Source organism: Elephantulus edwardii, unplaced genomic scaffold (assembly GCF_000299155.1).
Source record: "Elephantulus edwardii isolate Elephantulus edwardi_28Jun2011 unplaced genomic scaffold, EleEdw1.0 scaffold00048, whole genome shotgun sequence".
NCBI classification, from domain to species: domain Eukaryota; kingdom Metazoa; phylum Chordata; class Mammalia; order Macroscelidea; family Macroscelididae; genus Elephantulus; species Elephantulus edwardii.
Genome location: NW_006399798.1, coordinates 18,023,790 through 18,050,113, shown reverse-complemented (window position 1 = coordinate 18,050,113; position 26,324 = coordinate 18,023,790). Strand labels below are relative to the sequence as shown.

Below are 26,324 nucleotides of genomic sequence, written 5' to 3'. Positions count from 1 at the left end.
AAGTTTTAAATTTTTTATTGTTGCATATTTCCCCCCATCCTCCCCTCCCCCAACCCTCCTTGCAATCACAATTTTCCAGTGTGTCGTCATATATATAAAGCCTAATCATATATTCCTTTTGGACAATTCTTCCCTCATCTAATCTACTGCAATGTTCATTATCCACTCTTTTCCCAACTTCCCTCAATACCTGTCCTATTTTATAACAGCAGTATTATGTAGTATTTATCCTTTTGTTAAAGAGATATTTTACCTAGCATAATGTCCTTTAGGCTCCCTCAAGTTGTAATGTTTTATGAGTCCATTGTTTTTCCACTGCATTTTATTCCATTGTGTGAATGTATAATTTTTCTGTCCATTTGTTTCTTGATGGACACTTAGGTTGCTTCCATCACTTTGCCATTGTGGATAATGCAGCAATAAACATGGTGTGCATACTTCTGTTTGAGTTGTGGCTCTGGGTTCTTTCGGGTATATTCCCAGTAGTGGAGAACTGCTGGGTTAAATGGTACTTCTATTTCCAACATTTTGAGAAGTGCCAGACCACCTTCCACAGTGGTTATATCATTTTACACTCCCACCAGGAGTGAATAATGAGTTCTGATCTCTCTGTCTCATCATTTGTTGTTTAATGCCCTGTTGAATTTAGCTATTGTTGCTGGGCAACTATATATTTTGTTGTGTGTATTCTCAATGCTAAAACAAATTTTTTAAATAAAACGAGATTTAAAAAGTTCCTTGCAAGAATAAGATTAGCATTGTTCTTGTTCCGGGGAGATCCCATCCAGTGGAGAGAAGGCCACCGTGACAGATTCTGCTGCAAAGGAACAACAGAGAAAAGTGAAGCAGGTGATGTGAGACGGAAGCTTGAACCACCATCCTGCCTCAGCTATTCAGATTTTCTTTTCAAATTTTGGCTCGCTGGCACTGCATATAAAACATTGATTTTTCTCAAAATAAATTCTACAAGCAATTGTAGCCACACAATAAAGAAATTTTAACTGCTCTGTGAAATAACACATTATGTGATTCACATGTTGTGTGCTCAAGTGTTCCTTGTTGTGCCACACCTGCTGGTCCTTCCTCATCACTGCTCTTGCTGAAGCTACAGGCGCTTGCAGCAGACGGTGATGGGTAAGGCAGCGACAGGCACATAGGAAGAGGAAGTTAGGAAGAAGCAGAGCATCCCCAGCCCTGCCCGCTGAAGCTGCCTGTCTGCCTTCCAAAGCTGAGACCCAAAGCCCTCTGGCTACCTGTGTCCCATTCATGGTCCAGTGCTGCAAGAGTCTGCCTTTGGGGTCTGAATACCATGAAAGAAATCAATCCCACTGACACTGAGCCAGTTATGACCCTAGTGGGTTTCCAAGGCTGCACATCTTTACAGGAGACTATACATTTTTCTCCCAGGGAATGCCTGGTGGATTCGAACTGCTGGTCATTTAGTTAACAGCCTGATATGTTATACGCTATACCACAAGTGGTCCCTTTAAAACCATTAGAGGAAAATGATGAGGTTTTTCCTTTAAAGAAAAAAAACTGGGAACCACAGCCAGATAATGTCTGAAAGGACACTAATGATAAATGCCTATAGATGGAATATATAATAGTAAAATGTTGATCAAGTGCCATGGGTGAGAAAACTCAGGTTGAAACTGGAATCCTTTGTCATAGTCATTCCAAAGAGGTGAGATGGGCAAAGACAGACAAATAGGGACTTCTTTCTCCTGTTTTCAACAACATAATCCATTCCAGGAAAATGGAAGATATACCAGCCATGTTGTTGTAGGTGGTATTTATCATCAAATCAACTGTGCTTGCTTTGTTTAGACAACAGCTTCTTGGTCTAAGTATAGGTTTTGTATAAGCATAATAAAATATTTTGGGATTCTCATTCTTTTCCATTTTAGCCATAATTTCTTTTTTAAAATTTTTTTAGATTTTAATTAAAGTTTATAAAGAACTTGGATTTCCATTACTTCATTGTTGCACATTTTCCTCCCTATTCTCCTTCCCTAGTTTGCTTTTTTCTTTGGAAAAAAAGTTCTTTCATTGTGATAGCCATAATTTCTTACAAGCCAGTCAAATGTCTTTGCATAATCCATAAAATGCAAACACTCTGCTGATATTCTCTGCTTTCAGTTAAGATCTGTCTGACATCAACAATGATATCCTTGGTGCCAAGGTCTCTTCTAAATCTAGCTTGAATTTCTGGTAGTTCTCTGCTGATGTACTCTTCAAGCTGTTTTTGGATGATCTTTCAGTAAGATTTCATTTGCATGTGATATTAATAATACTGTTTAATAATTTTCACTTTTGGTTGGGATTATTTTGGGGGGGAATGTGAATAAATATGGATCTCCTGCAGTTGGTCAGGTAACTGTCATCCAGATTTCTTAGCATAACCTAGTGAGCTCATCCAGGGATGCTGCTGTTACTGAGACACTTCAACCAGGAGTATCCCATTAACTCCTGGGGCCTTATTTTTCTGTTAAAGCCTTAAGCGCTACTTGAACTTCTTTCATTACCACTGGTTCCTGATCATATACTACTTCTTGAAATGATTCTGTCAGCCAATTCTTTCTGGTAAAGTGACTCTGTGTATTCTCTCAATCTTCTTTTGACACTTTCTGGATAGTTCAAAATTTTGCCCATAAAATACTTCCTTAAAAAATACAAATACGAAGAGATACTCTGCATACTCTAAATGATTTTCAGGAATTATTAGGTGATATTAATTGGTTACGACCTAGTCTAGGTATTCCTACATATCAATTACAAAATGTATTCAAAATCTTAGAAGGTCCTTCAGATATTCAAAGTCCTAGAAAACTTATGCCTGAAGGAGAAGAGGAATTAAAACTTATAGAGCAAAGGATACATGAAGCTCAGTTAGACCGCATAGATTTAAATAAACCTGTAAAATTGATTATTATTCATTCCTTACATTCTCCCATTGGAATATTATATAAAGAGAATAAATTTTTAGAATGATTATTTTTGGGAAATAAATGTAGTAAAAAATTAGTTATATATATGGAAAAAAATCTGTGATCTCATTCTTAAAGGTCGGCTGAGGTTATGCCAATTAAAGGCTGCTGACCCAAAGGAAATTATAGTACCTTTTACATCTTCACAAATCAATAATTTGTGGAAAATATCAGATAATTGGCAGGAGTCTTTTGCAAACTACATAGGAAAGATTTCTAATTCCTATCCTTTAGATAAGCGATTACAATTTATTAAACGGACTAATTGGATACTACCAACTAGAGTAAAAACTTCACCTTTGCAAGCAGATACTTATTATACAGATGCAAATAAGATGGGTTATGCAGGATATACTAATGGTAAAGGTAATAAAGTAGTTAAAACTAACTTGACTTCTGTTCAACAGGCTGAGAGTATATGCTATTATTATGCTATTGCAAGATAAAAACTTTGAATATAGTTACTGATTCTCAATATGCTGAGTTTACTGTTAGAAATATAGAAACAGTATATATTCCTTCTAAGGATTCTAATATATATATATCTATATCTATCTATATATATATATCTCACTCACTCATATTTGAGCTCATTCAGGCCTTCTGGGAACAATGTCACAAATAAATGATAAAATAGATCAATTGTTGGTAGGAAATGTTAAAGTTAGTGAAGATTTTCATCTCCATACACATTTAAATGTTAATGGAATGATGAAAAAATTTGGAATTACACAGCAACAAGCTCGAGAAATTATATGTAGATATCCTCAATGTGGTCCCATTGATGTACCACCCTATGAAAAAGGAGTTAATCCTAGAGGTGATAGACAAAATGTACTATGGCAGATGGCCGTTACTCATATTCTATCATTTGGGAAGTTAAAATATGTTCATCATACTATTGATACTTTTTCCTGCTTATAATTCTAACACAAGAGTTTCTTAGAAAATGGAACATTAATCATATTACTGGTATACCATATAACCCCCAAGGACAAGCTATAATAGAAAGGGCTAATTTGACTTCACAAACTATGTTGAGAAAAAAAAAAAACCACAAAAAACAGAAGGGGGGAGATGCAATGGGACAAATATCATCTCCTCGAACTATTTTACAAAAAGCCTTATTTACTTTAAATTTTTTAAATGCTAATGAAAAAGGAGAAACTCCAGCTGAAAGACATTGGGTATTACAATCCTCTAAAGATTTGAATCAGCCTATATATTATAAGGAACCTCTAGCTAATGAATGGAAAAAAGGGATTTGTTATTAGGTGGGGGCAAGGATTTGCTTATATCTCTACAGGATCAGAACTGCTGTGGGTGCTCTCCAGAAATGTGAGACGAGCCAAGAGGCCACACTTTGATGAGGACAAAGCTGCAGAATGGCAGATAATACCAACTAGTGGGCATATGTTTCTAATACTCTATAGTTAAAAGTAACTCATTAGCTTTATAAAGTTTTGGGTAATAATACATCTCTCCAGTACATGTTTCAAGGATCTAGTTTTCATGGAGATATCAGTAACAACTTCAGATTATCCTGATATTTCTGTCAGTTGCTTCCTTTATCTTTCTTAGAGTACGGATACATTGGAAACAATGTTAAATAGAGCAAAGATGAGTTTTAATTAATACTTCCTATGGAAGCGTCATTAATTGGAGCCTTGTTGGTTCCACTCATCAGCACAGAAACATAAAAAATTCAAGTTAGAGTAAGGAAGGCAATGGATTTATAACTGCTCATGCTAATAACACTATGTCATGGCATGGAGGAGAAGTAATGAAACTGTATCCACATTTACAGTATTCTTACCAAAATAATTTATGAAAAATAGGAACTGCATTGGAATATGTATCTCTTTGGATTGGAAATTATTGTACAATTATATTGATAATGTTACTAGCCTTAAAACTTAAAAAATTATATTGTTCAAAATTATTTGTTTAAATTTTCTCCTATTTTAACAACTGGGATCTAAAGGGAAAAGACCAGAGAATGGCCAAAATTATTGGGGCAGCTTATTGCTGCCAGTTTTAGGGCCTGTGTCAAGAAAAGGAAGTCTTACTCATAAACAATGCCACCCAAAGGTAATAAAGGAGGTGAGAATTGCTTCCACTGTGGAAAGCTGGGCCACTTCAGTAAATAGTATCATAGACAAGAGCCACTGATAGGCAAGGGAGTAGAGGAAGCTCCCACTCACTTGCTTTAAGTGTGGATCTGAAGGACACTTGGCCAAGGGCAGCCCAAATCAGGTCCTCATAGCTGACAGGACTGATAGGCCCCGGCTTCCAGCTGGAAACAAAGGAGGACGCTCCAACGACTCAGATCCTCCCAGAGGAGCCATTAACATTGCTGGTAAGTATATCTGTTTTCTCCTGGACACATGAGCCTATATTCGGCCTTAAAAGCCTTCTTGGGTCCCATCTCTTCCTTAGTTGTTGGAATTGACAGAAAACCTAAGCAGTTCCTTACTTCACCTCTGCCTTGCATGTGGCCTTCTTAGCTGTAAAACAATCCAATGGTAAATGGAAGCTGCTCCAGGACTAAAGAACAATAAATGACATAGTTGTGACTCTACATCTTGTGGTTCCTAGCCCTTTCACTATAGTAGACAAAGTGCCAGCCAATAAGACTTTTATTTTAAGGATTATCTTCCCTTTGTAACTTGACTTGTGTCATTGTTAGAACCTCTAGTTGGAATATTATTGCTTTTAATTTTTGGTTCACGTACTTTTAACTTGTTAAATCTGTGTCTTCTAGGCTACAACAGTTCCGTGATGCATCTCCAAGGATATGAATGTGGATAAGAACAATTGATAACAGTGCATATAAATTCCAAAATCAATCTCCACAATAGTCTGCATGTTTCCTATTGCCAAAGGGGCCCTTTAGAGTAGTGAGAGATCTTCACCCTGAAACCTACAGCATCCCTTTTCAGCAGGAAGTAGCTAATATGTCGCCCCCTTTTCCTTATATATCAGAGTGAAATCTCTCTCAGGGAGGAGTGATAGGGAATGGCAAAGGACGCATGGACAAAGGAGATTAATCAGAACTGGTTTTGACAAGCACTGTGGCAATGGGCCAATTAAAACAGACTCTCAAGGAATATCCAACGTGAATCCTTCTGATCATATGGTGGTTTTTAAAAGTATTTCTTTGAGTTTATTATGTTTAATCTGTTTTATTTGTTTGTTTGTATATGAAGGATGGAGAAAACCAAAACAAGCAAGAGTAAACCAAAGAGAAGATGCTAGTCTAGATGATAACATAATTATGATAAAAACAAAAGAGGGGAAAATATGGGAAGCGAAACTTTATACCAAATATTTTATGAAAATCCTTGTTCAGGAATTGAAGGAATTACAGATTTATAAATCAGGATTTCTCTTGTGGCAGATCCAAGAAAATGAGCTGTTTGTTCCCTGCAGACAGGAGACAGCAAGGGGCCCCCTACAGAGGGAGTGTTACTTCCTGAGCTAGAGTTCACCCTGAGGCATAAAGGTAATCCTTAAGGGTAAACAAAATTCTTGCATTTGTGAACCCCTCCCTCCTGAGTCAAGCAGAAGGTTTTCAATAGAAAGAGCTTGGCTTCATTTGCACTGAATTGTCTCTGTGATTTACTTCCTGATAATTTTCAATAAAGATACAGAGAAGCTTGGCTTGGGGTCAAGCAGTCAAGAGCTGCTGGCCCCCTGTTTTATGCTCTCTGCTCTATCTCATTCCTGGCTGTCTGTCTCATTATTAATAATTATAAAATTATTCCATTCTTTGGGATCCTCGGTCTGCAACACTAGACAATGCCAATAGTACTGAAGGGCTTAGCAGTTTCCAGTCTGACAGAAAACTACATTCTTCACTGTGTCCTCTCATTCACAAGATAAATAATGGTGTCTCAACTCAGTCAAAGGCTATAAAGAAGAGCCTGGAACTCATGGGGTTTTAAAGATAGAAAACATTCTAACAATGATAACTGAAAGCAATAAAAGGGCATATTAAAGACCAGGTCTTTTTAAAGAAAAGCACTTAAATTGGGAAGAAAACAAAAAGACATTCCCCCAGTGCTGACTTTTATTGAACAGAAGGCTGAACATTCTTATGGGTTTGTACTTGATCTTTCAGGACAACCCCAGAAAAGCAAAGGCGGCACTCAGAGATTTTGTCAATTCATTTAATGTACATCCATCGGTAGTCATATGAATGCGAAAATTACAAAATTAGCTGCCATGGTCCAAATGTATGGGACTTTAAGAATGCTTTTATTAATGAAAAGATAGCTATGCATATCAACTTTTGATTTCTAAAATGCATTTTAAAAGTCTGTAAATAAGGCTAACTCTAGGATTATATAGCATTAAAGTAATTAGATTTTGTTATTTTTCTTCTAATAACTTAATTTCATGAACTGTTAAAAATAACATTACATTCACATTTCTGCATTAATCTAGATAAACACTCATGTAAAAAGTTTCCATGCAGTTACAAAGGCAGCAGTACATGCTGTTTTCCACAGCAACTGATTGCTATTGCCTCAGAACACACTTGCACATAAAGCATCTACCAAAAAAAAACCTACCTGCCCCATCCCCTCCAAAATCCCTCTTTTACATCCCTAGCAAAAATTACCTGATACAGCAGTGACTTACAAAATGCTTTCTTAGTAGGAAGCATTTATAAAATGCAGAGATCTGAACAAGTCAAATGCTTGTGCAGATAGATGGGACTTCTCTCCCAGGGTGCTTTCCTCAAGAGGCAGAGAGAACTCTGAATAGTCTAGGAAAGCTATGTTTTAAGTCTATTAACGCATATTCACAGCTATTTCTCTGAAGGACTATCCCCACCCTCAGCTGTGGAAGAGATAAAAGCAGAAGGGGAAGCAAAGGGATACAGGCATGAATCAGAGAACAGCTTCTCCATGAGCATCCACCAGACTGTAGCAGCCAAGGACACGTGAGACCTAGGTGAAGTAGTTAGTCTTCCACGCATCTGTTAATTCAAGGGGGAGATACAACACAAAAACCCAATCATACAGCCACCTAAAATACAGCATTCACACTGTTGGTGCATGACATCAGGAAAGGAGAAAACTCTCATACTACCTATTTCTAGCATCTTCCATGTACATGTAACAGTGAGTCCCCAGTTACAAAAACACTAATTTACTTACAGACAACTCCTACTCTTACTTTGGAAACATCAAACTAAATCCTACTTGCAAGAAAATTCACATCAAAATGACTTTCACTTGCTGCACTGTAAACCTTTTAAATAACTGAAAAGTTTCCTTGAACAAACTAAAAAAGCCCATGGCCATCAAGGAGATGCTGACTCACAGTGACCCTGTAAGGAGAGACGGTTTGCAAGTGCCCTTGGGTTTCCACAGTGGTGTCTTTTCACATCAGCAGAGTGCCTCATCTCGCTTCTGAGGCGCAGCTGGTGGGATTGAAATACCAACCTTTTGGTTAGCAGCTTGACCTACCAGGGCTACCAGATTTCCTCCGGCAAACCGACTGCTGTGGATTCATTCCTGACTCACGGTGACTCCTCCTCAGGTTTCTGAGGCTGTCACTCTTTAAGAGACTGTGCATTTTTTCCCTCTTGTAGTGACTGGTGGATGTGAACTGGGTTAGCAGTCCAATACACAATGGCTCCTTTCTTGTAGTAAATAAACAACAAAACCCAAATCTACTTAAAAAAACCAAAAAACTCTCCACCAAACTATAACTCCAAACTTGCTGCAGTAAAGTTGATTCCAACTCATAGTGGGTGATTCTTCATGAGGTTTCAGGGCTACACATCTTTACAGAGACTGCTCTCTCATGGAGCCCTGGTGCATTTGAACTGCTAACCTTTTAGTCAGCAGCCTGACATGTTACACACACAACGTCATCAGGGAATCTTATGCTAAAAAAATGTAAGGCTAAGTAAGAAGTGTACATGCTGGGTCTGACTTACCAAAAATTCTATTCAAAGATACGCTTGGGAATGAATCTCATTTGTAACCTGGGGACCATCTGTATTCTAAAACCTACAGATATCTTATTAATACTTGTATTAGCACCACCCACCTACAAAACAAATACTGTACTACATTATGGTTTGAATCCCTGAAATTTCAATACCACAAAAAGTGTTCTAAATGTCACTTATTTTACAAGTTTAATGTAAGACACAGAAGAAAATACCAAGCCATATTTATTGTGCAATATCAATAGTTATTTGTGGGATCTTGGTTTAATATTCTTCATATCCATTTATCTGCCTAGGTTTCAACAAAACGCTAACACCCTAACTATAAATTTCATGATATTCTTCAAACACAAAGCACTAAAAGCACTGGTGATTCATATTATAATTTAAAAATATTTTAAAACTATACAGATTACATATCTCATTCCTCTTAAGAAATAATAAAAATAGTTTGATTTTCTGGAAGAAAATTACTGAAACAGAGCCCTTCTAATGTATCTACAACTTCTGCAATACTCCAAAACCAAAAGTAGAACAGACAATAAGGTAAGGATTCCACTGGAGTGTCTGAACTTTATGATGAGAAACGGTACTTGTGTTCCTGTCAATGCAGAGCTTAAAAGTGGCACCAAGATGCAGCTCTCTCAGCTGGCGTTACATGGCTTTCACTTTGATTTGCTTCATTTTCATTTGCTTCTTCTCCAACTTCTTTTGTTCACGCCTCAAAGCAGCTTCCTAGAAAGACAGACTCAAAACTAAGTTCTCTGTAAACGTTAAGAACAAATAAACAAACCACCTAGTTTTAGAATAGCCTGCATTATGATTTGGAAACACTGGCTTGTATCATCAATGCTATTTCAGAACAGTATAGAAATTGCACAGTTATAGAGTAATTATGCTGGTGAATGAAAACTAATTTGGAATGAGGCAAAAGTAATTAAATTCAGAAAGAAACCAAACACAAGCCTTAACTAGGCTTTGTCATGGTCTGATTTTTCCTACAACCAGCTAAGACTAGCCTAGCTTTCATCACATATTTTTATATCTGCCAAGGATTATACTCTAGAAAAATAGAGATTTTTAAAAAAGTAATTAGTTTTAAATTTAGTTGGTTCTTTCTAATGAATTGACTGTTATATTTCCAAAGTTCTGAAATAGCTAACAGATCATAGGAGACATTTTTTTTAGGTTTCTGCTTGAAATTAAGCAGCTCCATCAAACTGCAGGTCTTGATTGTGGGCCAAAATCCTACAAGAACTTTGTTTAATCAGGTGAATAACTATAAACCCCTTCTTCATAGCATAGATGTTATAAAGGAGCACAGTATTTCAATTTATAATACGCAACTGGGAATTGTTATAATTTTAACAAGAAATTAGGAGGTTATAAATAGAAGGTGCCCCGGAAGCAAAGTGCCTAACATTTTTGGCTACTAACAAAAGCTGGTAGTTTGAAATCAATAGTAACTCCATGGGGAAAAGACAGGCACTCTCCTTCCATAAAGAGCTCTGGTGGCCTAGTGGCAAGAAACTGCACTGCAATCCTGAAGGGATGTGGCTTGAGGCCACCTGCTGCTCTACGGGAGAAGGAGGGGAAGCTCTTCTTCTGTGATTAACTGCCTCTGAAAACCTGCTGGAGGGTCAACTCTGGTCAGTTCTGACTTGACAGTATAAAACAACTTCTTAAAAAAAAAATAAAAAAAATAAAACAACTTCTTCCATAAAGTTGTGGGAACCTGACTGAGGGTTGCTATGAGTTGGGATCTTTGTGATGGCAGCTGTTGTGTACGGTCAAGTCGGAACTAGCCCATAGCTGATCTTCCAGCGGATTTTTAGATTCAGTGAACTGAATGGGAGGAGACTGCCTATCTTTCTCCCATGGAAGAGCTGGTGGTTTCTAACCATCTGCCTTTGAGACTGCAGTGCAGCTTCTTACCACTATGCCACCAGATTACTTTCATAGCAAAAGTCACCGGTCATTACTCTTATTACCCCTTTGAGGCAGCCTTAGAGACCAAAGTATGACTTAAATGGTCACTTGGGGCTCTCCATGAGTTCTTGCTGATTCCTGGGTGTCTAACATGGATGCATGAGACAGCCTCTAACAAACTGGAGGGCAGCTAACGAGGATACAGCTGAAAGGGATTCAAGACTTGTCTCTTTAACAAAAGTATGACTTTGATAGAATACGGAAAGTTGGAGTATCTGTGGGAGTCATTTTAAAAAACTGGTAATCAATAATTTTGATGATGAAGAGATTTGGCAACAACTGGAAATGCAAAATGAACCCATTTTACAGTATTTCCAGAAAGCAATTAACAAAACAATGAGATCAGCCTTCTAAAGACTGCAGAGCAGGCCTGTGAAGAGGATGGCTCATAGATGGAGTCCACTAGGCAGGAGGACCGAGGGCAAGACTTGAGGTGCTAAGTGGTGATGATATTAAACGACAGGACAGTATGGAACCTAACCTAACAAAACTGACATGCAGAAAATCCCAGATTTCACTGATGAGGAATCAAATCATGACTTTGTTATCAACATACTGGACTAGCAGAGCAAGGTACAAAACAAAGTGCCTAGGAAACCAAAAGTCAAGAGTAGAAGATAAATTCTTTAAACTATTTGAAATGGAGACCTTTTTAAGAAAGGATGGAAAAAGAAGAAAAAGATCCCAAGGAAGAAGGTACAAATTTTTTTTTTAAATTACTTTTAATAAAAGTTTACTGAGATTTAGGGTCTCCAGTCATTCATTGTTGTACTTTTCTCCCTACCCATACTGTCCCCCCAATACTGATTTTTTTGAAGATGCTGATTCTGATGAGGATGAGGGAGGACTGTGTGGAAGTAAAAAATTTAAGTCAGGCAAAAGTTCTAAGACTTGACATACAAAGATTTCTTTAATCCAATTGAAAGTGATGAAGACTTAGCAAATGGTCATGATGAGCTGAGTTCAAATGAAGGAGAAATTATGGAAGATGAAGAAAGCATTTTTTAAATGGGTGAAGGTAGTGATTTTGAAGAAGTGAAGACAGTGAATAATATAAAGGAGGTTTGAAAAGAGTGACTTTTGGTTTGCCAGATGATGAAGAAATTGAATATATAACTTATTTTAAGTATAAAGAAAGATTCTGATGAAATGAAACTGTCTTTTGAAATGACAGAAAAAGATGAATACAATAATTGCATTTTAGAACTGTTGGGGAAAAGGCATGACAGCACAGAAAAGACCAGAAAACAGCCTTCTGGAGAAGACCCTCCGTTGCAACCATGCTGCTCTGATGGCACTTGTGACTACAAGAGGAAATGACCCTTAATCTTAAAGATTTCATAACCAGAGAATAAAAGATTAGATTTGGGATGATGGCGTACGTAAAGAAAAGCTTAGGAAGGATGCATATGAAAAAAAAAACCCAACACACGTTTAACACTAAATCATGAGAAGAGTAAACTGAGCTTAGCTGAAATTCATGAACAGGAATAGCTCAAGTTCACTTAGCAAAAAACAACAGAAGAGGAAACTCCAGAGCTCTTAGAAGTTCAGAAGAGTCTCTCATCCTCCAATTTTATGCCCTCTCACACTTCCATTTTATTCCTAAACCATCTGCCCCTGAGGTTCAAGTCGTGTCCAATCTGCCAGTCATTGTCACGGAGGCGGTTGTGCCAGTAAGGGTGAGTGATGCAGCACTCCTTGCCCAGAGGAAATCAAGGGGAAAAAATAAAGCTGAAGACAAAAACAAAAAACAAACAGCTGCTAAGAAAACAGATACAAACAAGAAATGAGAAAGAAATATCAAAAGCATATGAAAATAAAGAAGAGAAGGAAAAGTACAGGAAATGGCTAGAGAAGAGCCGCCTGGACCAGCAAAGCGGTGGCCTCAGAGAAATGAAAACAGTTGACAGAGGCAGGCAGAGCATCATTATTGAAGGATGAAGGAAAAGACAAGACCTTAAAATCATCTTAAGTATTCTTTTCTAAATTACAAGATCAAGTAAAGAGAAAATCAATGATACAAAGAAGACAGAAGACATAAGGTATCTCTATTCATAAAGCTGTGATACAGTGCTGTGGTACAGCACTCTTCTGTCAATATACTGTAGTGAGGTAATCTGGGGTTGCTGTGATGCTGAACCTTGTGCCATTGGGGTGTCAAATACCATACGGGTTACCCATGGTGGACAGTGTTTGGTGGAGATCCCAGTTTTAGACAAGTTTGGAAGCAGGTGTGGCATCTACTTCCTAAACAAAATGCCTCTGGAAACTATGAACTTTGATACATGTTGATAGTTATCGAAAGGCTTCAGGCTTTTTGTTCATAGGGTCGCTATGAGTCATGCTCGACTCAAAGGCAATCAACAACAACAAAGCTGTGATATATTTTTAATATAAGTATTTATGTGTATGATTGTTGTTCTGTTTTTAATAAAATGAGAATTTTTTGTATTAAAAAAAAGGTAGTCACTTGAGTAAAGCTTATTTAGCTTTTATCTCAAACTTCCTTTTTTCCAAGGGCTTGGAGTAGGACTGTCTTCAGAAATACACCCTTTGACTGGTACAGAACAGAGGACATTGAAGGTGAAACTCAAAGGGTGCACACACACGCAAAATGTGTAGTTTCTGATATAACAAATTATTTCAGAGGGTGATTTGTCAACTGGTGATTTGGAAACCATTGGCTGTGGTTTGGTTCCTGGAGTCAGTAACAAAACTTAGCCAACTCCACAGGAGAGTAAATCTGAACTGTTATTTACCTATAGCTGTGCTTTTGTCTACGTAGCATAAGGAACTAAGCCATCATTGCTTTTATGGGAAAATGCATTCTGGGTGTGGATTCAGAGAGGCAGGAAGGAACTACGTCCTCTGACAGTTTGCTGCTTTCTGTGAGGGCTTAGCAGCAAGCAAGCAGTAAAATCATTGATGTCAAAGTTACACTAACAGTGGCAGGAAGGGCCAGATCATTTGTAGGAATGAGCCACTAAAAGACAAACTGCCTAGAAATTCCCCTTTCCCCTTCCAGATCGGAGAATTTTCACAATCACTCCCATCAAAATTCATACCTCCTAAAGCTTTGTTTTCTTCCCCTTTTTTACTAGACCTTACATGGGTTAAAACTTTAGAGCTGAGGAACTACAGCATCTAACATCACAAAAACACTGGGACATTGTTTGAAGCAATACATACTACGGTCTAAAAAGCTCTTACATTTGAGATGCTAGTTATGTAGAAATAGAAAGCAAAAATACAAATAAAATTAATTTTTAATAAATTTAGAATTCTAATTCAAGAATCAAATTTTAGACTTTATATGACATTTATCTGGGTTATAGGATACATGTATTGCCTTCTGTAAAAAATCCTCAATTTCTTTCTACCTCAATAAAGTATATGTCTTGAAACCCATTGAGTCGTAGGCAGTCCCTATGAATGAAAGTCCTCAACACCTGTGTGACTCTCATCCTTTCTCCAGGTTCATAGGGTTTCTGGAGGCAAGCTATTACAGAAGTGGATGCCACTCCTGCTTCCAAGCTTGTCTGAATCAGGGAGCTCCACCAAACACTGTCCGCCATGGGTGACCATTATCGCATTTGACACATCAGTGTCACAGTGTTCAGCTTCACAACAACCACGAGTTACCTTTGTAGGCAAGTGGACAAATCAGGGCTATACGACCTAGAAAAATGTTTGAAAAACAATTAAAAACAGGCCTGAGGGCCACGGAAATAGGATTGTGTTGGGAGGAACAGGACAATTCACATCCCTCTCCAGGTTCACAGACTTGTTCAAACATGAGCTCAACAGCAAAGATTCCTTATTCATCTCTGAAGTGCTAACAATGAAAAAATGTTTTAAACGTTATGGAAAGTTTGTTTTAACTTTTAGGCAATCCTGCACAGAATTGTCTTAACAGCTAGTATTCTCCTATCAGGAATCTCTGTAAGTCCCTGTTTCTTGAGGGATGAGGAAGTTGGTCTTACCTCCAGCCTGCGCTGTTTCTCAGGATCTTCCTCGTTCATGATCCGCTCCTTCTCGGCTCTTTTCTTTTCCTCACGTCGAGACTGTGCAGCTTCCTGCCTCTGCACATGAGTCAGCTTCAAGAAGTTCTCTTCTACTCGAGCGCGGTTCTTGTCAGCTTTTTGCTTGCCCTTTGTCCAAGAAATAAAGCATTTCTTAAGAAGTTAATTGATCTCTAATAGGCAAAAAATCATTCTTTCATAAAACTACTGCTAAAAATTTGGTACTTTCAAGTCAACTAACCATTTGCACTCACTGAAATCAATAATAACTGAGCCCCAGAAAACAAAATAAGAGTAAAAGATGCCAAATTATAAGAAAGGCTTTGGGTCTTACTTCTCTGTTGAGTCGGAACTTTTTGGCTTTATCAATAGAGTAAATCACCATGTTCATCAGGGGTAGTAAAGCCTCCATATCCTTTGGGTAAGTGTTACCTGAGCCAGGCACTGGAAAACAAAGTCATTTTCCTATTGAGTTCGCAGCAGGACTAATATTTCTGGGCTACTCAATTTTTTCCTTTTCTGTTTAAACATAAAAAATTCCCTCTATAACTTCCTTAGGGAATTCTGGTAGCTCAGTGGTAAGGAACTGTGCTGTGAATGAAAATGTATGAAATTCGAATCTACCAGATACTCTGAGGGAGAAAGATGGGCAATTTATCTCTCGTGAGATTTTTAGCCTTTGAAAACCCGCTGGAGAGTCAGTTCTGACTCGAAGTTACTCAACAATGATCAACTCCTTAGGCATTTAAAATGCAGCAGAAATTAGAAATTTAAATATATGGAAAAGGTTCTCTCTTTAAAGCAACCCAGAAATCAGTAAATAGGCATGTTGTTATGTACTGTCAAGTTAGAATCAACTTATATTTGACCCTTCATTTGGTTTTAGAGTTAGTAAATTGCATGGTAGGAGACTGCCCATTTTTCTCCACGGAGCAGCTAGTGGATTCAAATCACAAGTCTTTGGGTTGGCAGTGGAACACCTTACCACTAAGCCATTAGAACTCCTAAGCAGGCACTGGGTGACTTTACAGCCATCCTTTACAGAGAACAATACTCCAAGGTTATTACACAGATAACTAAGTACCCAGACATGACCCAGACACTTACCATTAAATGTAAACAATAGTGTCCTCTTAGTGTCCGGAAGCTTTAAAGGCTGACCTTCCCTGCCACAAAAGAGAAAGTTTCAAAAAAGCAGCCAAAAAAGATATTTTCCAATTATATAAGATACTCAGTTCACTCAGATGAAGAGATAGCTGTAAATAATCAGCATGCATGATATGGCATCCCCAAACTCAAAGATAATTTCAAAGCCCAAAGAACTTGACAGGCCACCTGACGCAAATAAGGGCCTTCATTCCTTCTGCAACAATTTTTCCAAATGATCTTTACCCATATTTAAAAACCTCCAAGAGATGTTCCCTCCAGGAATGATATAGTCCATCTCATCAGATGAGCCACAAATGAGTCTCTATCTATGGAGGCCATATTCTGAATGACAATTTTACTTATTTTGATGGAATCAGTTTTATTTCTGACTCCTATCTTTCTGTAATAAAACATTTTAATTCTTAAAAAGAAATTTAGCGCTAATCAAAGAACACTGGACATCCCATGGACGGCCAAGAGAACAGATGTGTCTTGGAGAGGGTGCAGCTGAAGTGCTCTTTGGAGGCAAGAATCATGAGGCTTCAGCTCACATACTTTGGACATGCTGCTAAGAGGACCTATTCTTGGAGAGGTACATAATGCTGGGAAGAGTGGAGGGTCAGTGAAGGAGAGGAAGATTCTCAGCCAGGTGGACTGACATGGTGACGGCTGCAATGGGCTTTTGTGTGTCAGGAAGTGTGAGGATGGCACAAGATAGAGCAGCGTTCAGATCTTTTGTCCACGGGGTCACTATGAGTCGTACTTGACTCGACAGCACCTAATAACAACTATAATTGTTTGTCTCTGATTGTCATCAAAGACTCATTGTAACCTCTATCTAGCTCTCCTCATCCTTACACACAGAAGGCTCAAGAAATGTCACCATGTGATACTTTGCCTCCAGAGCTGCTACTGAGTTGTACAAGGGAAGGATGATGCAATATCATCTAGAGACATAAACCTGAGTACATCTGACAACTAAAATTTAGACTGTTTTTTAGTTGTGGTTTATTCCACAGCCTAAGAGAAGTAGTTCATAAGTGAAAAATTTAGGTCAGACCAAGAGGAAGTTTTGTGAAATTGAGCTCTCACAGGCTGTGAATTTAAAGAACAAATGCACACCTTGAGTGCACACACTTGAATAGCCAGAAACACTATGGGCATTGAGGGCTTCTGACAATGTTAGGAAAAGACACATATTCATAGAAGGAAGCCAGGAAAAAACATGAATTTTAAAACATACAGATTTGCAATGAGTCAAACACAAGTTAAGCGTCATAAATTCACATCCTAAATTAAGTGAGGAAGAAGAACCTAGAGCATTCAAGGGAACGAGATTAGCAATTGTACTTTCTTAGTACAGCCATTCTCACCCACTGCACTGAGATGGTAAGCACATGCTTACCAGGGACATTAACTGGGCTAGTTCATCTGTTTGCCTCCTACAGGTTTTTAATTACTTTACATGATGCATGCAGCCAAAGCGAAGGCAAACTTGGAGTCCTGCCACCCACTTGCCTTACTTATCTGGTAAGGGAAACTGCACGAGAACCTGGAGGTTTTCAACACAGAAAGCTAGTAAGAAGATGTAATTTCAGTATCTTTATCTCATACGTACTCTTGCATAATTTTTGGACCAGAGAACTGGTCTGAAAAATGAATGGATTCAATCTTGTCATCATAGTGTGTAAGAAAATGAACCATCTGAAAAAGGAAAAGAAAATTATTTTTCAAGTGAAATTTTAGATATTTCTTTTTTCTCATAAATATATACTCTTTAATTCTTCTTATTTTTCTATAATATCATTAAAGCCAGTTCTGGGTTTTTTAAAAGAAATGGTACTAAAATGAAACCAGTGACCTTCTCTAGTCACAATGATTAAGCTCTTTCTCAATGAGAAGCTTAAAATCCGTCTCCAAATACAGTCGGCCCTCCACAGTTGCAGGGCCCACATTCAGGGATTCAATGAATTATGAACCAGAAAGATATTTTTTAAAAGGTAATAAATGGTCAAAACCTTCCTTCAAAGGCTAAGAGGGTGTGTAAAGTGCTACATATATAGCATTTACATTGGGTTATGTATTATAAGTAATCTATAAATTACCAGAGATGATTTAAAGTGTTTGGGAGGCTATAGGAACTTTATTTGTAAAGGGAGCTCTTGTGGTACAGCCCACAGAAGTCCTTTGTAAAACAAAGAGGCACCTCTCAAGATTTACCAGCTGCTCCAGACTGCCAGATGGGCAATCTCCTCCAGTGTGATTTACAGCCTATGAAAACCTGATGGAGAGTCAGCTGTGAATTGGTTTTGACTTGACGACAATGAGGGGTTTTTAATTTGGAAAGAAAAAGGGGAAAGGAGAAGGGACTACAGGAGCAGTGGGGGAGGAAGACTACTGCAATACCAAGGAAAGTGTATTCCCTTGCCTCCCATTCCTGGCTTCTCTTCTCTGCTAACCTTCCAAGATGGATTTTATCTGGTATATAATTTTCATTTCTATTTCTCAAGATGCCATTTTATATAATGGACTTGATCATTTACTAAATTTTTAATCTGTGGGGATTTTGGAACAAATCACTGATGTATATGGAAGGATGATGGTAATGTGCTAAACCAGAATGAGAGTATTATAATAAAAATACAGAACATCAGGAATAGGAGGAGAAATGCAAATAAGTGGCTAATTGCTTCCATGAACAACTGCCTCCTTTACAATGTAACAAGAACTAGACAGTGCTTGGCAACTATTACTGAACATTCTGATCAAAGAGTCTATAGAAAAATCTCTTAAGATGTGGAAAATGCTAAATAGAAATTTTTTAATTTTCATGCAATCTAGATTTTCTGGAACCACGAGGCTGGATCAATCCCTGAAACTATCTCCCTGAGATAACCTGTAAACCTTAAACAAAAATAGACCCTGAAGCCTTCTTATCCAAACAATAATTTAGCCTAATTAGTGAAGAATTAGGGAGCTCTGGTGGCTTAGTAGTGAAGGAATTGTGATGCTAATCCAAAGGTACATGGTTAAACCCACCAGCTGCTCTGAGGGAGAAAGATGGCAAATAACTCCTTCATGATTTCCTGCCTCTGATATCCTGCTGCAGGGCAGCTAAAAGCCTGGTTCTTCCTCAACAGTATATAACAGTAACAAACAACAGTAACGAAACTTTTGGTTGCAGTCCATAGAGAATTTCACTGCCAACCTAAAGGCTTCGCCTCTCCAGTGGTCAAATCTACCAGTAGTTCCGTGAGGAGAGATGGGCAACCTCCTTCTGTGTGATTACTGCCTCTGAAAAACTCGCTGGAGAGTCAACTACAAATTTGTGCATTTTTGAATGAAGAATTGCAGCTGTACACTGTACTCTGTTAAGCTCTATCTACATGGGATCAAATTGACATTAACAACATGAAAGATCAGAGAGGAAACTCAGTACAACTTGCTGAATTGGTATAACCTCTATAATGTTGTATTTTTACAAACAATGATAAAAATAGACTACATATAAAAATCGAAAATAATCTCAGAGGAGTCTTTATAAACAGATAATCCTGAAATCTGATGGCACAGGGGAATCCTGAAATCTGATGGCACAGGGGTTAAAGCACTCAACTGTGAACCAGAAATTCAGAGCTTTTAACCAAGCAGCTGTTCCAAGGGAGGAAAATGCAGAAGTCTGTTTCTGAAAAGACTTATAGCTCTGGGAGTCCTATCAGCAAATCTACTCTGTTCTGTGGGCTACTATTTGGAATTGACACAATGCCAGTGGGTTTTTTAGCTATTCCGTATTTTTATATTAAGACACATTGTTACTATTAATAACCAATAGAAAGGGATCTTTATACATTCCACTATTCCCAACTAAAGCACCCAAAAAAGGGGAGGAAAGAACACTGTGAAAAGGGTTAAGGTTCAATTTCTTTTTTAAAAAAACCCTGAAAGCCACCATCAATCACAAGAACAATTGCCCTGGGTTTGGAAAAAAGACTTTCTAATTAATCAAATTGTCTTTTGACAATTTAAAATATTACTTAAAGAATATTTTCATATTCACATAGGAAAGATACACATAAGTGGTAAAGTGTCCTAACAACGACCATGGGAGCTTTGGCAGCCTGATCACGGGCTGGTACAATGCGAACCCAATCTTCTTCCCTTGTCATTTACAGCCTCTGAAACCCAAAGGAAGGTTAGTTATGAGAGAGAGTCATAAACTGAAGAGCCTGTACAATATGGTTTTCAGAGAAGGTGTCCTAAATGCCAAGACCTACAGAAAAATATTTTCTATTCCATTTACCTTTGAATCCATCATCCCTTCGGTGACTTCTCCCATCTCTGACAAGATGGCCATGGAGTCAGGTAGCCCATACTTTGCCCCAGACTTAGGTTTATCACTGCAAAACTCACTCTAAAGGAAGAAGTTAAAGACACGGCTATTTTATTATGCACAGACTTTTTCTTTAAACCAAAGAGAATATAACTGGTCTGTTTGTGCTCAATCTTTAAATAAGACAATTATATTATAGAGCTAAAGATCTACAAAATAAAGGAGCACCATTTCTAGAGAAATTGGACTTGAAAAGCCTCACATACCACATCTTGCATCTCTTTCTGCAGTCGCACCAAGGCCTTCCGTGTGCCAACAGCAAACACATAGGTATCCATGTCTTCATCATTCATGGTTACTTTTATTTGCTTTAAAAAAAAGGAACAAAACCCCTTTATCTACTAAGCCCTATGGTAGGCAGAAACACTCTAAGATATCCCCCAAGATTTCTAGCCATGGTATACACATTCTTCTCCGTGGGTGTGACTTATGAGCGATGGGAAATCACTCCCAGCTTAAGGTGTACCACACAGCATATTTAACCAAAACTGACAATATCCTAGGTTGTTGTTGTTGTAATTAGGTGCTGTCAAACTGAGTATGGCCCATAGTGACCTGAACTCTGTCCTATCCTGTGCCATCTTCACACTTCCTGACACAGTGGAGTCCACTGCCACAGTCACTGTATCAATCCACCTGGTCAAGAGTCTTTCTCTCCTTTGCCGACTCTCTACCTTTCGGAGCATCATGTCCCTCTCTAAGGAACAGCCCTTCCTAGGAACATGCCTGAGGTACATGATGCAGATTATATCCGAGGTTAGCTTGATTTAATCAGCTCAGCTCTTAAGAGACTGGGACTTATTTAAATGCACAGAAATGTTAGAGGGTCTATGGAGGGGGCCATTAAGTTACAGATCTAATGCTGCCTTTATGAGCTGAAATGTGGTTCCTCGACGACAGCTAGCAAGAACATAGGGGCCTATAACCACAAAGGTGAATTCAGCAACAACTTAAATGACATTGAGAATAGTATCCCCAGCTCCAAGGACAATCTATCTGACACCTTGATTTTAGTCTCACTACAAGGTTTTGGTAATTTGTCATGCAGCACTATGTAGGTTCACGTATGCATATGTAAATCTAAAAAAATAGACAATACAATGGGCATGTGAACAGTCATTAGCATTCTGTATTGGGTTAGAGGGATAAAATTATAAACCTAAATCATTTGATATGATAAAAACGGAATCCTATTTGTCAATAGTAACATGAATGTTTGGATCAAAGAACAATCAGTACATAGAAGAAGATATATCTTAATATAAACCACTTTCCTCTGCTCATGTGATTATGCACTAAATGAAACAAAACATGTCCAAGCAGAGAAGGGACTATTTTTTGGTATGAGACAAGTTGCCAGAAACTTCAAATAAAATCTAGGCAGAAATACAGTCACCTCTGAAAAAACTGAGAACTCAATCTGTTCTCAGAAAACCAGAGGAGAAAAATACATACCACTTGATCACTAACAGGCCTCATCATCCTGGCCAGGACATTCAGCAAGTCTTGTCTCTTCAGGAACTGAAAAGACAAGGGAAATAAGTTGCAACGTGTGTCTTTTATAAACAAAAATTCTTTGGAGGGGGAATGGAATCAAAAGCTTCATCAAACACACAATACATCTGCTAATGATGAAATGACTTTCAGTCAAATTTGAAGAAATGAGGCACAGCATTTAGATTATCAGGAATCACAGGATGAAGAGAATGCACACATTGCACCAGAACTTCTCCCCTTACCCTCAGCTGGATCAGCATGCCTTCACAGCACACTCGGCCAGAACACCACAGGTTGTAGATGTGCTCGTTCTCCTGGTTCAGCTTTCCTGTGCTTGTGGGTTCTTTGTTAGTTCCATCATCCCCTGAGGAGGTAAATCAATTAATATGAGTCACTGTAAATGTGAGGGTCTAACTCAACACCATCCTCTCCCTGATTCCCAAATAAGCATATCTTTAAGGTAGCAATACTATTGGTTTATCTTACAGAACTCTCTTTGGGACATGCATAGATTTAAATAAATGGGCATCTTTTAATTTACTTTTAAAATTTTGTTGATATGTGTGTCATGAGTTGGAACCAAATCAGAGCTAACTCTTAAGGGGGTTTCCCAAGAGGCTGTAAATCACATGGGAGGAGACTGCCCATCCTTCCGAGGAGCAGCTGTTGGATTCAAACTACTTGCCTGTGGTTTGGCAGTAAAGCTCCTTACCCACTAGGCCACCAGAGCGCTATAATTTTGAAAATGTAGTATCTATTTTTTTAAGAAAGTTAGAGACTCTCTAGCATTACTTTTACATCCTTGTTAATTTTATTTTGATGAGTTTGGAGTATACATTTTTCAAGGTAGTGACAAAATGAGGCACAATCAACTTGTTCTTATCTCTTGTTAAAACTTAAAAACTCCAATTTCACTCATTGCAATGAAGTAGAAGACTGTTAAACTATTCAATTCTCTCTCCTTGAATCTCCTATGAGTTAACTTTAACAAAGTAGTAATGTTTATTACTGTACTTAAATCACTTGTCCAACAGCAAAATGACAACTGGGCATTACCAGAGGCTTTCATAGCTGTGTTTTAAATGTAGAAAAAGCTCAAATTCCAACCACTTTTCTCCATTAACCATACAAAAAGACTGTTCTCACATCACAAAGCAGACTGATGCATCAAATGACAATTCATGAGATGTAAAAGTTGCTAAAGGCTACTTATTTTCCCTCTAACTTTCAGATCAAAAAGTACTGAGTAAGATATTGTAATACAATGGAAAGAACAAGGACTTCAGAAGCAGGTAGATTAAGTTTGAATCTCAGACAGGTTCTAACATTTCTACACTTTCATTTTTTTCCTAAGGAGAATGGAAACTGTCTAACCTACAGGATTGCTGCAAAGATTAAACAAGAAACACTGTATGCAAGGTAGAACAGAGAACACTTGATTACCACAAAAGAAAAAAAGTGCAAAACACCAAACAGAAGTGTGAGGCGAGTTCATCTCAATGCTCATCATACAACTAGAAAAGTCCTGTCAAACTTTTAGCATACATCTTTTAAGTGGATCTGAAACCAAAGTGCCTAAAAGCTGAAGGAATTTTGAAGGGTTTCCCAATATTTTTCAAAAGAACTGAAAGCATTTATCAAGCAAATGAGAATGTCAAAATTTATTGGTTTTAGCCAGAATTTTATTAACTTGTTTTGTTGACACTGATTATCTCATCTTAACCAGAAGCTGTTAGGTATTTATGTTATGATTAATGAAATGTAAAGGTATTATGTTCAAAAATTAGATCCTTGGGGGTGGGAGGTAAAGAAAATACATACTCAATCGTCCACAAAGCCAGTTAGATGCTTAGATGGAAGGGAGAAAAATTCTCACCAGACTGTTTTCAAAGAGGCAACTGGATTTACACTGGCCTAACTTACCTACTAGAGTAAAGTTGTTCTCCAACAGCTCTCTGTGAGTGTTAAACCAGGCCTGGGCAAGACGGCTATTTTTGTTCTTCCCAATGATATAATTCATGATGTAGGCAAGAAGGCCAGTCACCATCAAAATTTCTAGATAATAACTCTCCCAGCTGTTCTGGAGATGTGCAGGCACCTAAAGAAGTACAATAATTTCATTTATAGATGGAAGCAGTTGATGAATGGACTCTATGGCATGATATGAATGAGAAAAACCTGTAAACAGTCATGAGTATTTAGACACTATTTCCATCTTGGTACAAAAAGATTCTTTAAGGAAATAGGAGGACAATCAAGTGGGATGAAATGCTGGAAAGCCCGTTAGTTATATTACACTTGGTTCTGAGTTCCATTTCAAAATACATTCAACGTATATATTCTTTAACTTACTCCTTAAAAAATAAAACTAGGGGGGAGCTCTGGTGGCCTAGTGGCAAGAAGCTGCACTGCAATCCCACAGGAGCACGGTTTGAATCCACCAGGTGCTCTGCCGGGAAAGGAGGGACAATCTCCTCCTGTACCAGTCAGATCTGATTTGACGGTACACGCACACACACAAATAATAAAGTAAAAATTAAAAAAAAAATAAAACTAGGGCAGCTAGATCGAAAACTCTGGGAGTTGCTTCCCCAGGGGCAGAGTTTATCAGTAGACTTTATCATGTCAAGCTGTTTTCCAGCTCCTGCTATTATTACATCAGCATCAGTTTATATAACCAGTTCTATTATTTCTGGGGCAAACAATAGCAAAATATTTTTTGTTGGTTAGAAGTTTAGAATTCAGAATCCTGTATACATACATCGACAATTGTTATTGGGTCTTTATTTTTGCTGGAAGTGGTATCTGGTTTGTCTTCATAGCCTTCAAATTCTTCATCGTCATATGGCTCATTCTCAGTGTCCCCCTCCTACAAAAACAAGACACAGCCTATATTCTTCCACAACTGCTGCCAGCAGGAATGCCTAGCATTTGCAGAAAAGAGCAACACACAGGTAGAAGTACAGAATGCAGAACTAGAAACATTTTCACAGGGGCTTTTGAAGGCAGAGTTGTGAATGGTAACATTCCCACCAACATCTCCATTAACCATACAAAAAGACTGTTCTCATATCACAAAGCAGATTGATGCATCAAATTACAATTCATGAGATGTAAAAGTTGCTAAAGGCTACTTACTTCCCCTCTTTTATTTTTAGATCAAAAAGTACTGAGTGAGATACTGTAATACAATGGAAAGCACACGGTCTTCAGAAGCAGGTAGATGAAGTTTGTGTATATCTCTAACCCATCTTTCACCCAGTTTCAATAGAAGGGGGAAGGTCCAGTTCATTACATGATCAATGCAAAAGTGCTCAAATACCACAAAACCATTTAAGAGAGCTCCATCAACCCGAATAAAATTAAGTTTTCAGGAACTAAAGGTTTCTTAGAACTTTTATGTCTTGGAAAAGTAACAAATGTTTCCATCCTTCTAACTCCCCAGTAAAATCATTACCTGGGTGTCTGTATCTTCAAAATCTTCTTCCTGGTTTTCATCCTGCCCTTCCAATTCCACAGTGGTCTCCTCCTCATCATCCTCAGTGGTTATCACCCGCTGAGGAGACTGAGTAGCAGAATCTTCCATGACATCCTCAAATTCGGCAAAGTCATTATCATCATACTCCACTAAGTCGTCTTCATCCTCAAAGTCATCAAACTTTGCTTCAGAGAAGCTCCCCAACACCAAAAGGACAACACAGACAGTGTAGAGGCCTTTCATTGTACCTTACCAAGAGAAAAAAGAGCCTTTAAAATACTGTCATTCTATAGATACCAATTTAGTTAGTTATAACTAACTAAAGATAAATTTACAGACCTCCCCTGGTTTTTTCTCATTCTACACTATTTAACTCTGAATAGCACTGTATAAAGAACTGTGAGGTGAGGCAAGCAAGTCTGGACCCATTACTAGTTATCTCTAAAAAGTTGGGTAAGTTATTTCATTTCCTCAGGTTTGGCTCTCTCTCTCTTTTTTTTTAATCCCTTTTAATTTACATGATTGAATAAGCATTTAGTGTATCCAATAAGCATTTACTGAAGGCTTACAAAGCCTTTATGCAGGAACTAGGAAGGGTATATAGTAAGAATACAAGATGCAACTGTTTATCCATTAGTGGTAAGAGCAATAATTAGTGAATAAAGAAGCCATTCCACTGCAATCCCAGAGGTATGCGGTTCAAATCCACCAGATGCTCTGCTGGAGAAGGAGGGTGCAATCTCCTCCTGTACCAGTCAGATATGATTTGACGGTACACGTAAAAATAATACAATAAAAATTGGGGAAAAAAAAAAAAGCTATTCACCCCTACACCAAT

General features: G+C 38.0%; 1 protein-coding gene and 1 pseudogene across 1 annotated transcript; one reads left to right on the top strand and one right to left on the bottom strand.

Moving 5' to 3' along the window:
• Positions 1-9,612: 9,612 nt before the first annotated feature.
• Positions 9,613-25,751, bottom strand: CCDC47 (coiled-coil domain containing 47). The gene is made up of 12 exons (XM_006886293.1): positions 25,466-25,751; positions 24,770-24,877; positions 23,932-24,106; positions 22,251-22,372; positions 21,967-22,032; positions 20,718-20,819; positions 20,422-20,532; positions 17,740-17,825; positions 16,080-16,138; positions 15,307-15,416; positions 14,934-15,101; positions 9,613-9,693 (listed from the first exon to the last, which is right to left on the bottom strand). The coding sequence occupies exons 1-12, from the start codon at positions 25,727-25,729 to the stop codon at positions 9,613-9,615; spliced, it is 1,452 nt and encodes a 483-aa protein (XP_006886355.1). The 5' UTR covers positions 25,730-25,751.
• Positions 11,039-12,991, top strand: LOC102851518 (annotated as a pseudogene).
• Positions 25,752-26,324: the final 573 nt, after the last annotated feature.

Bases quoted from the DNA above. Each gene is read 5' to 3' on its own strand.
- CCDC47 (XM_006886293.1), bottom strand. From the start codon at position 25,729: ATGAAAGGCCTCTACACTGTCTGTGTTGTCCTTTTGGTGTTGGGGAGC. The intron at 24,878-25,465 runs GTAATGATTTTA...TTGTTTTTGTAG, and splicing joins TTGAAGATACAGACACCCAG to GAGGGGGACACTGAGAATGA. The intron at 9,694-14,933 runs GTAAGACCAACT...CTGTCTTTCTAG, and splicing joins AGAAACAGCGCAGGCTGGAG to GAAGCTGCTTTGAGGCGTGA.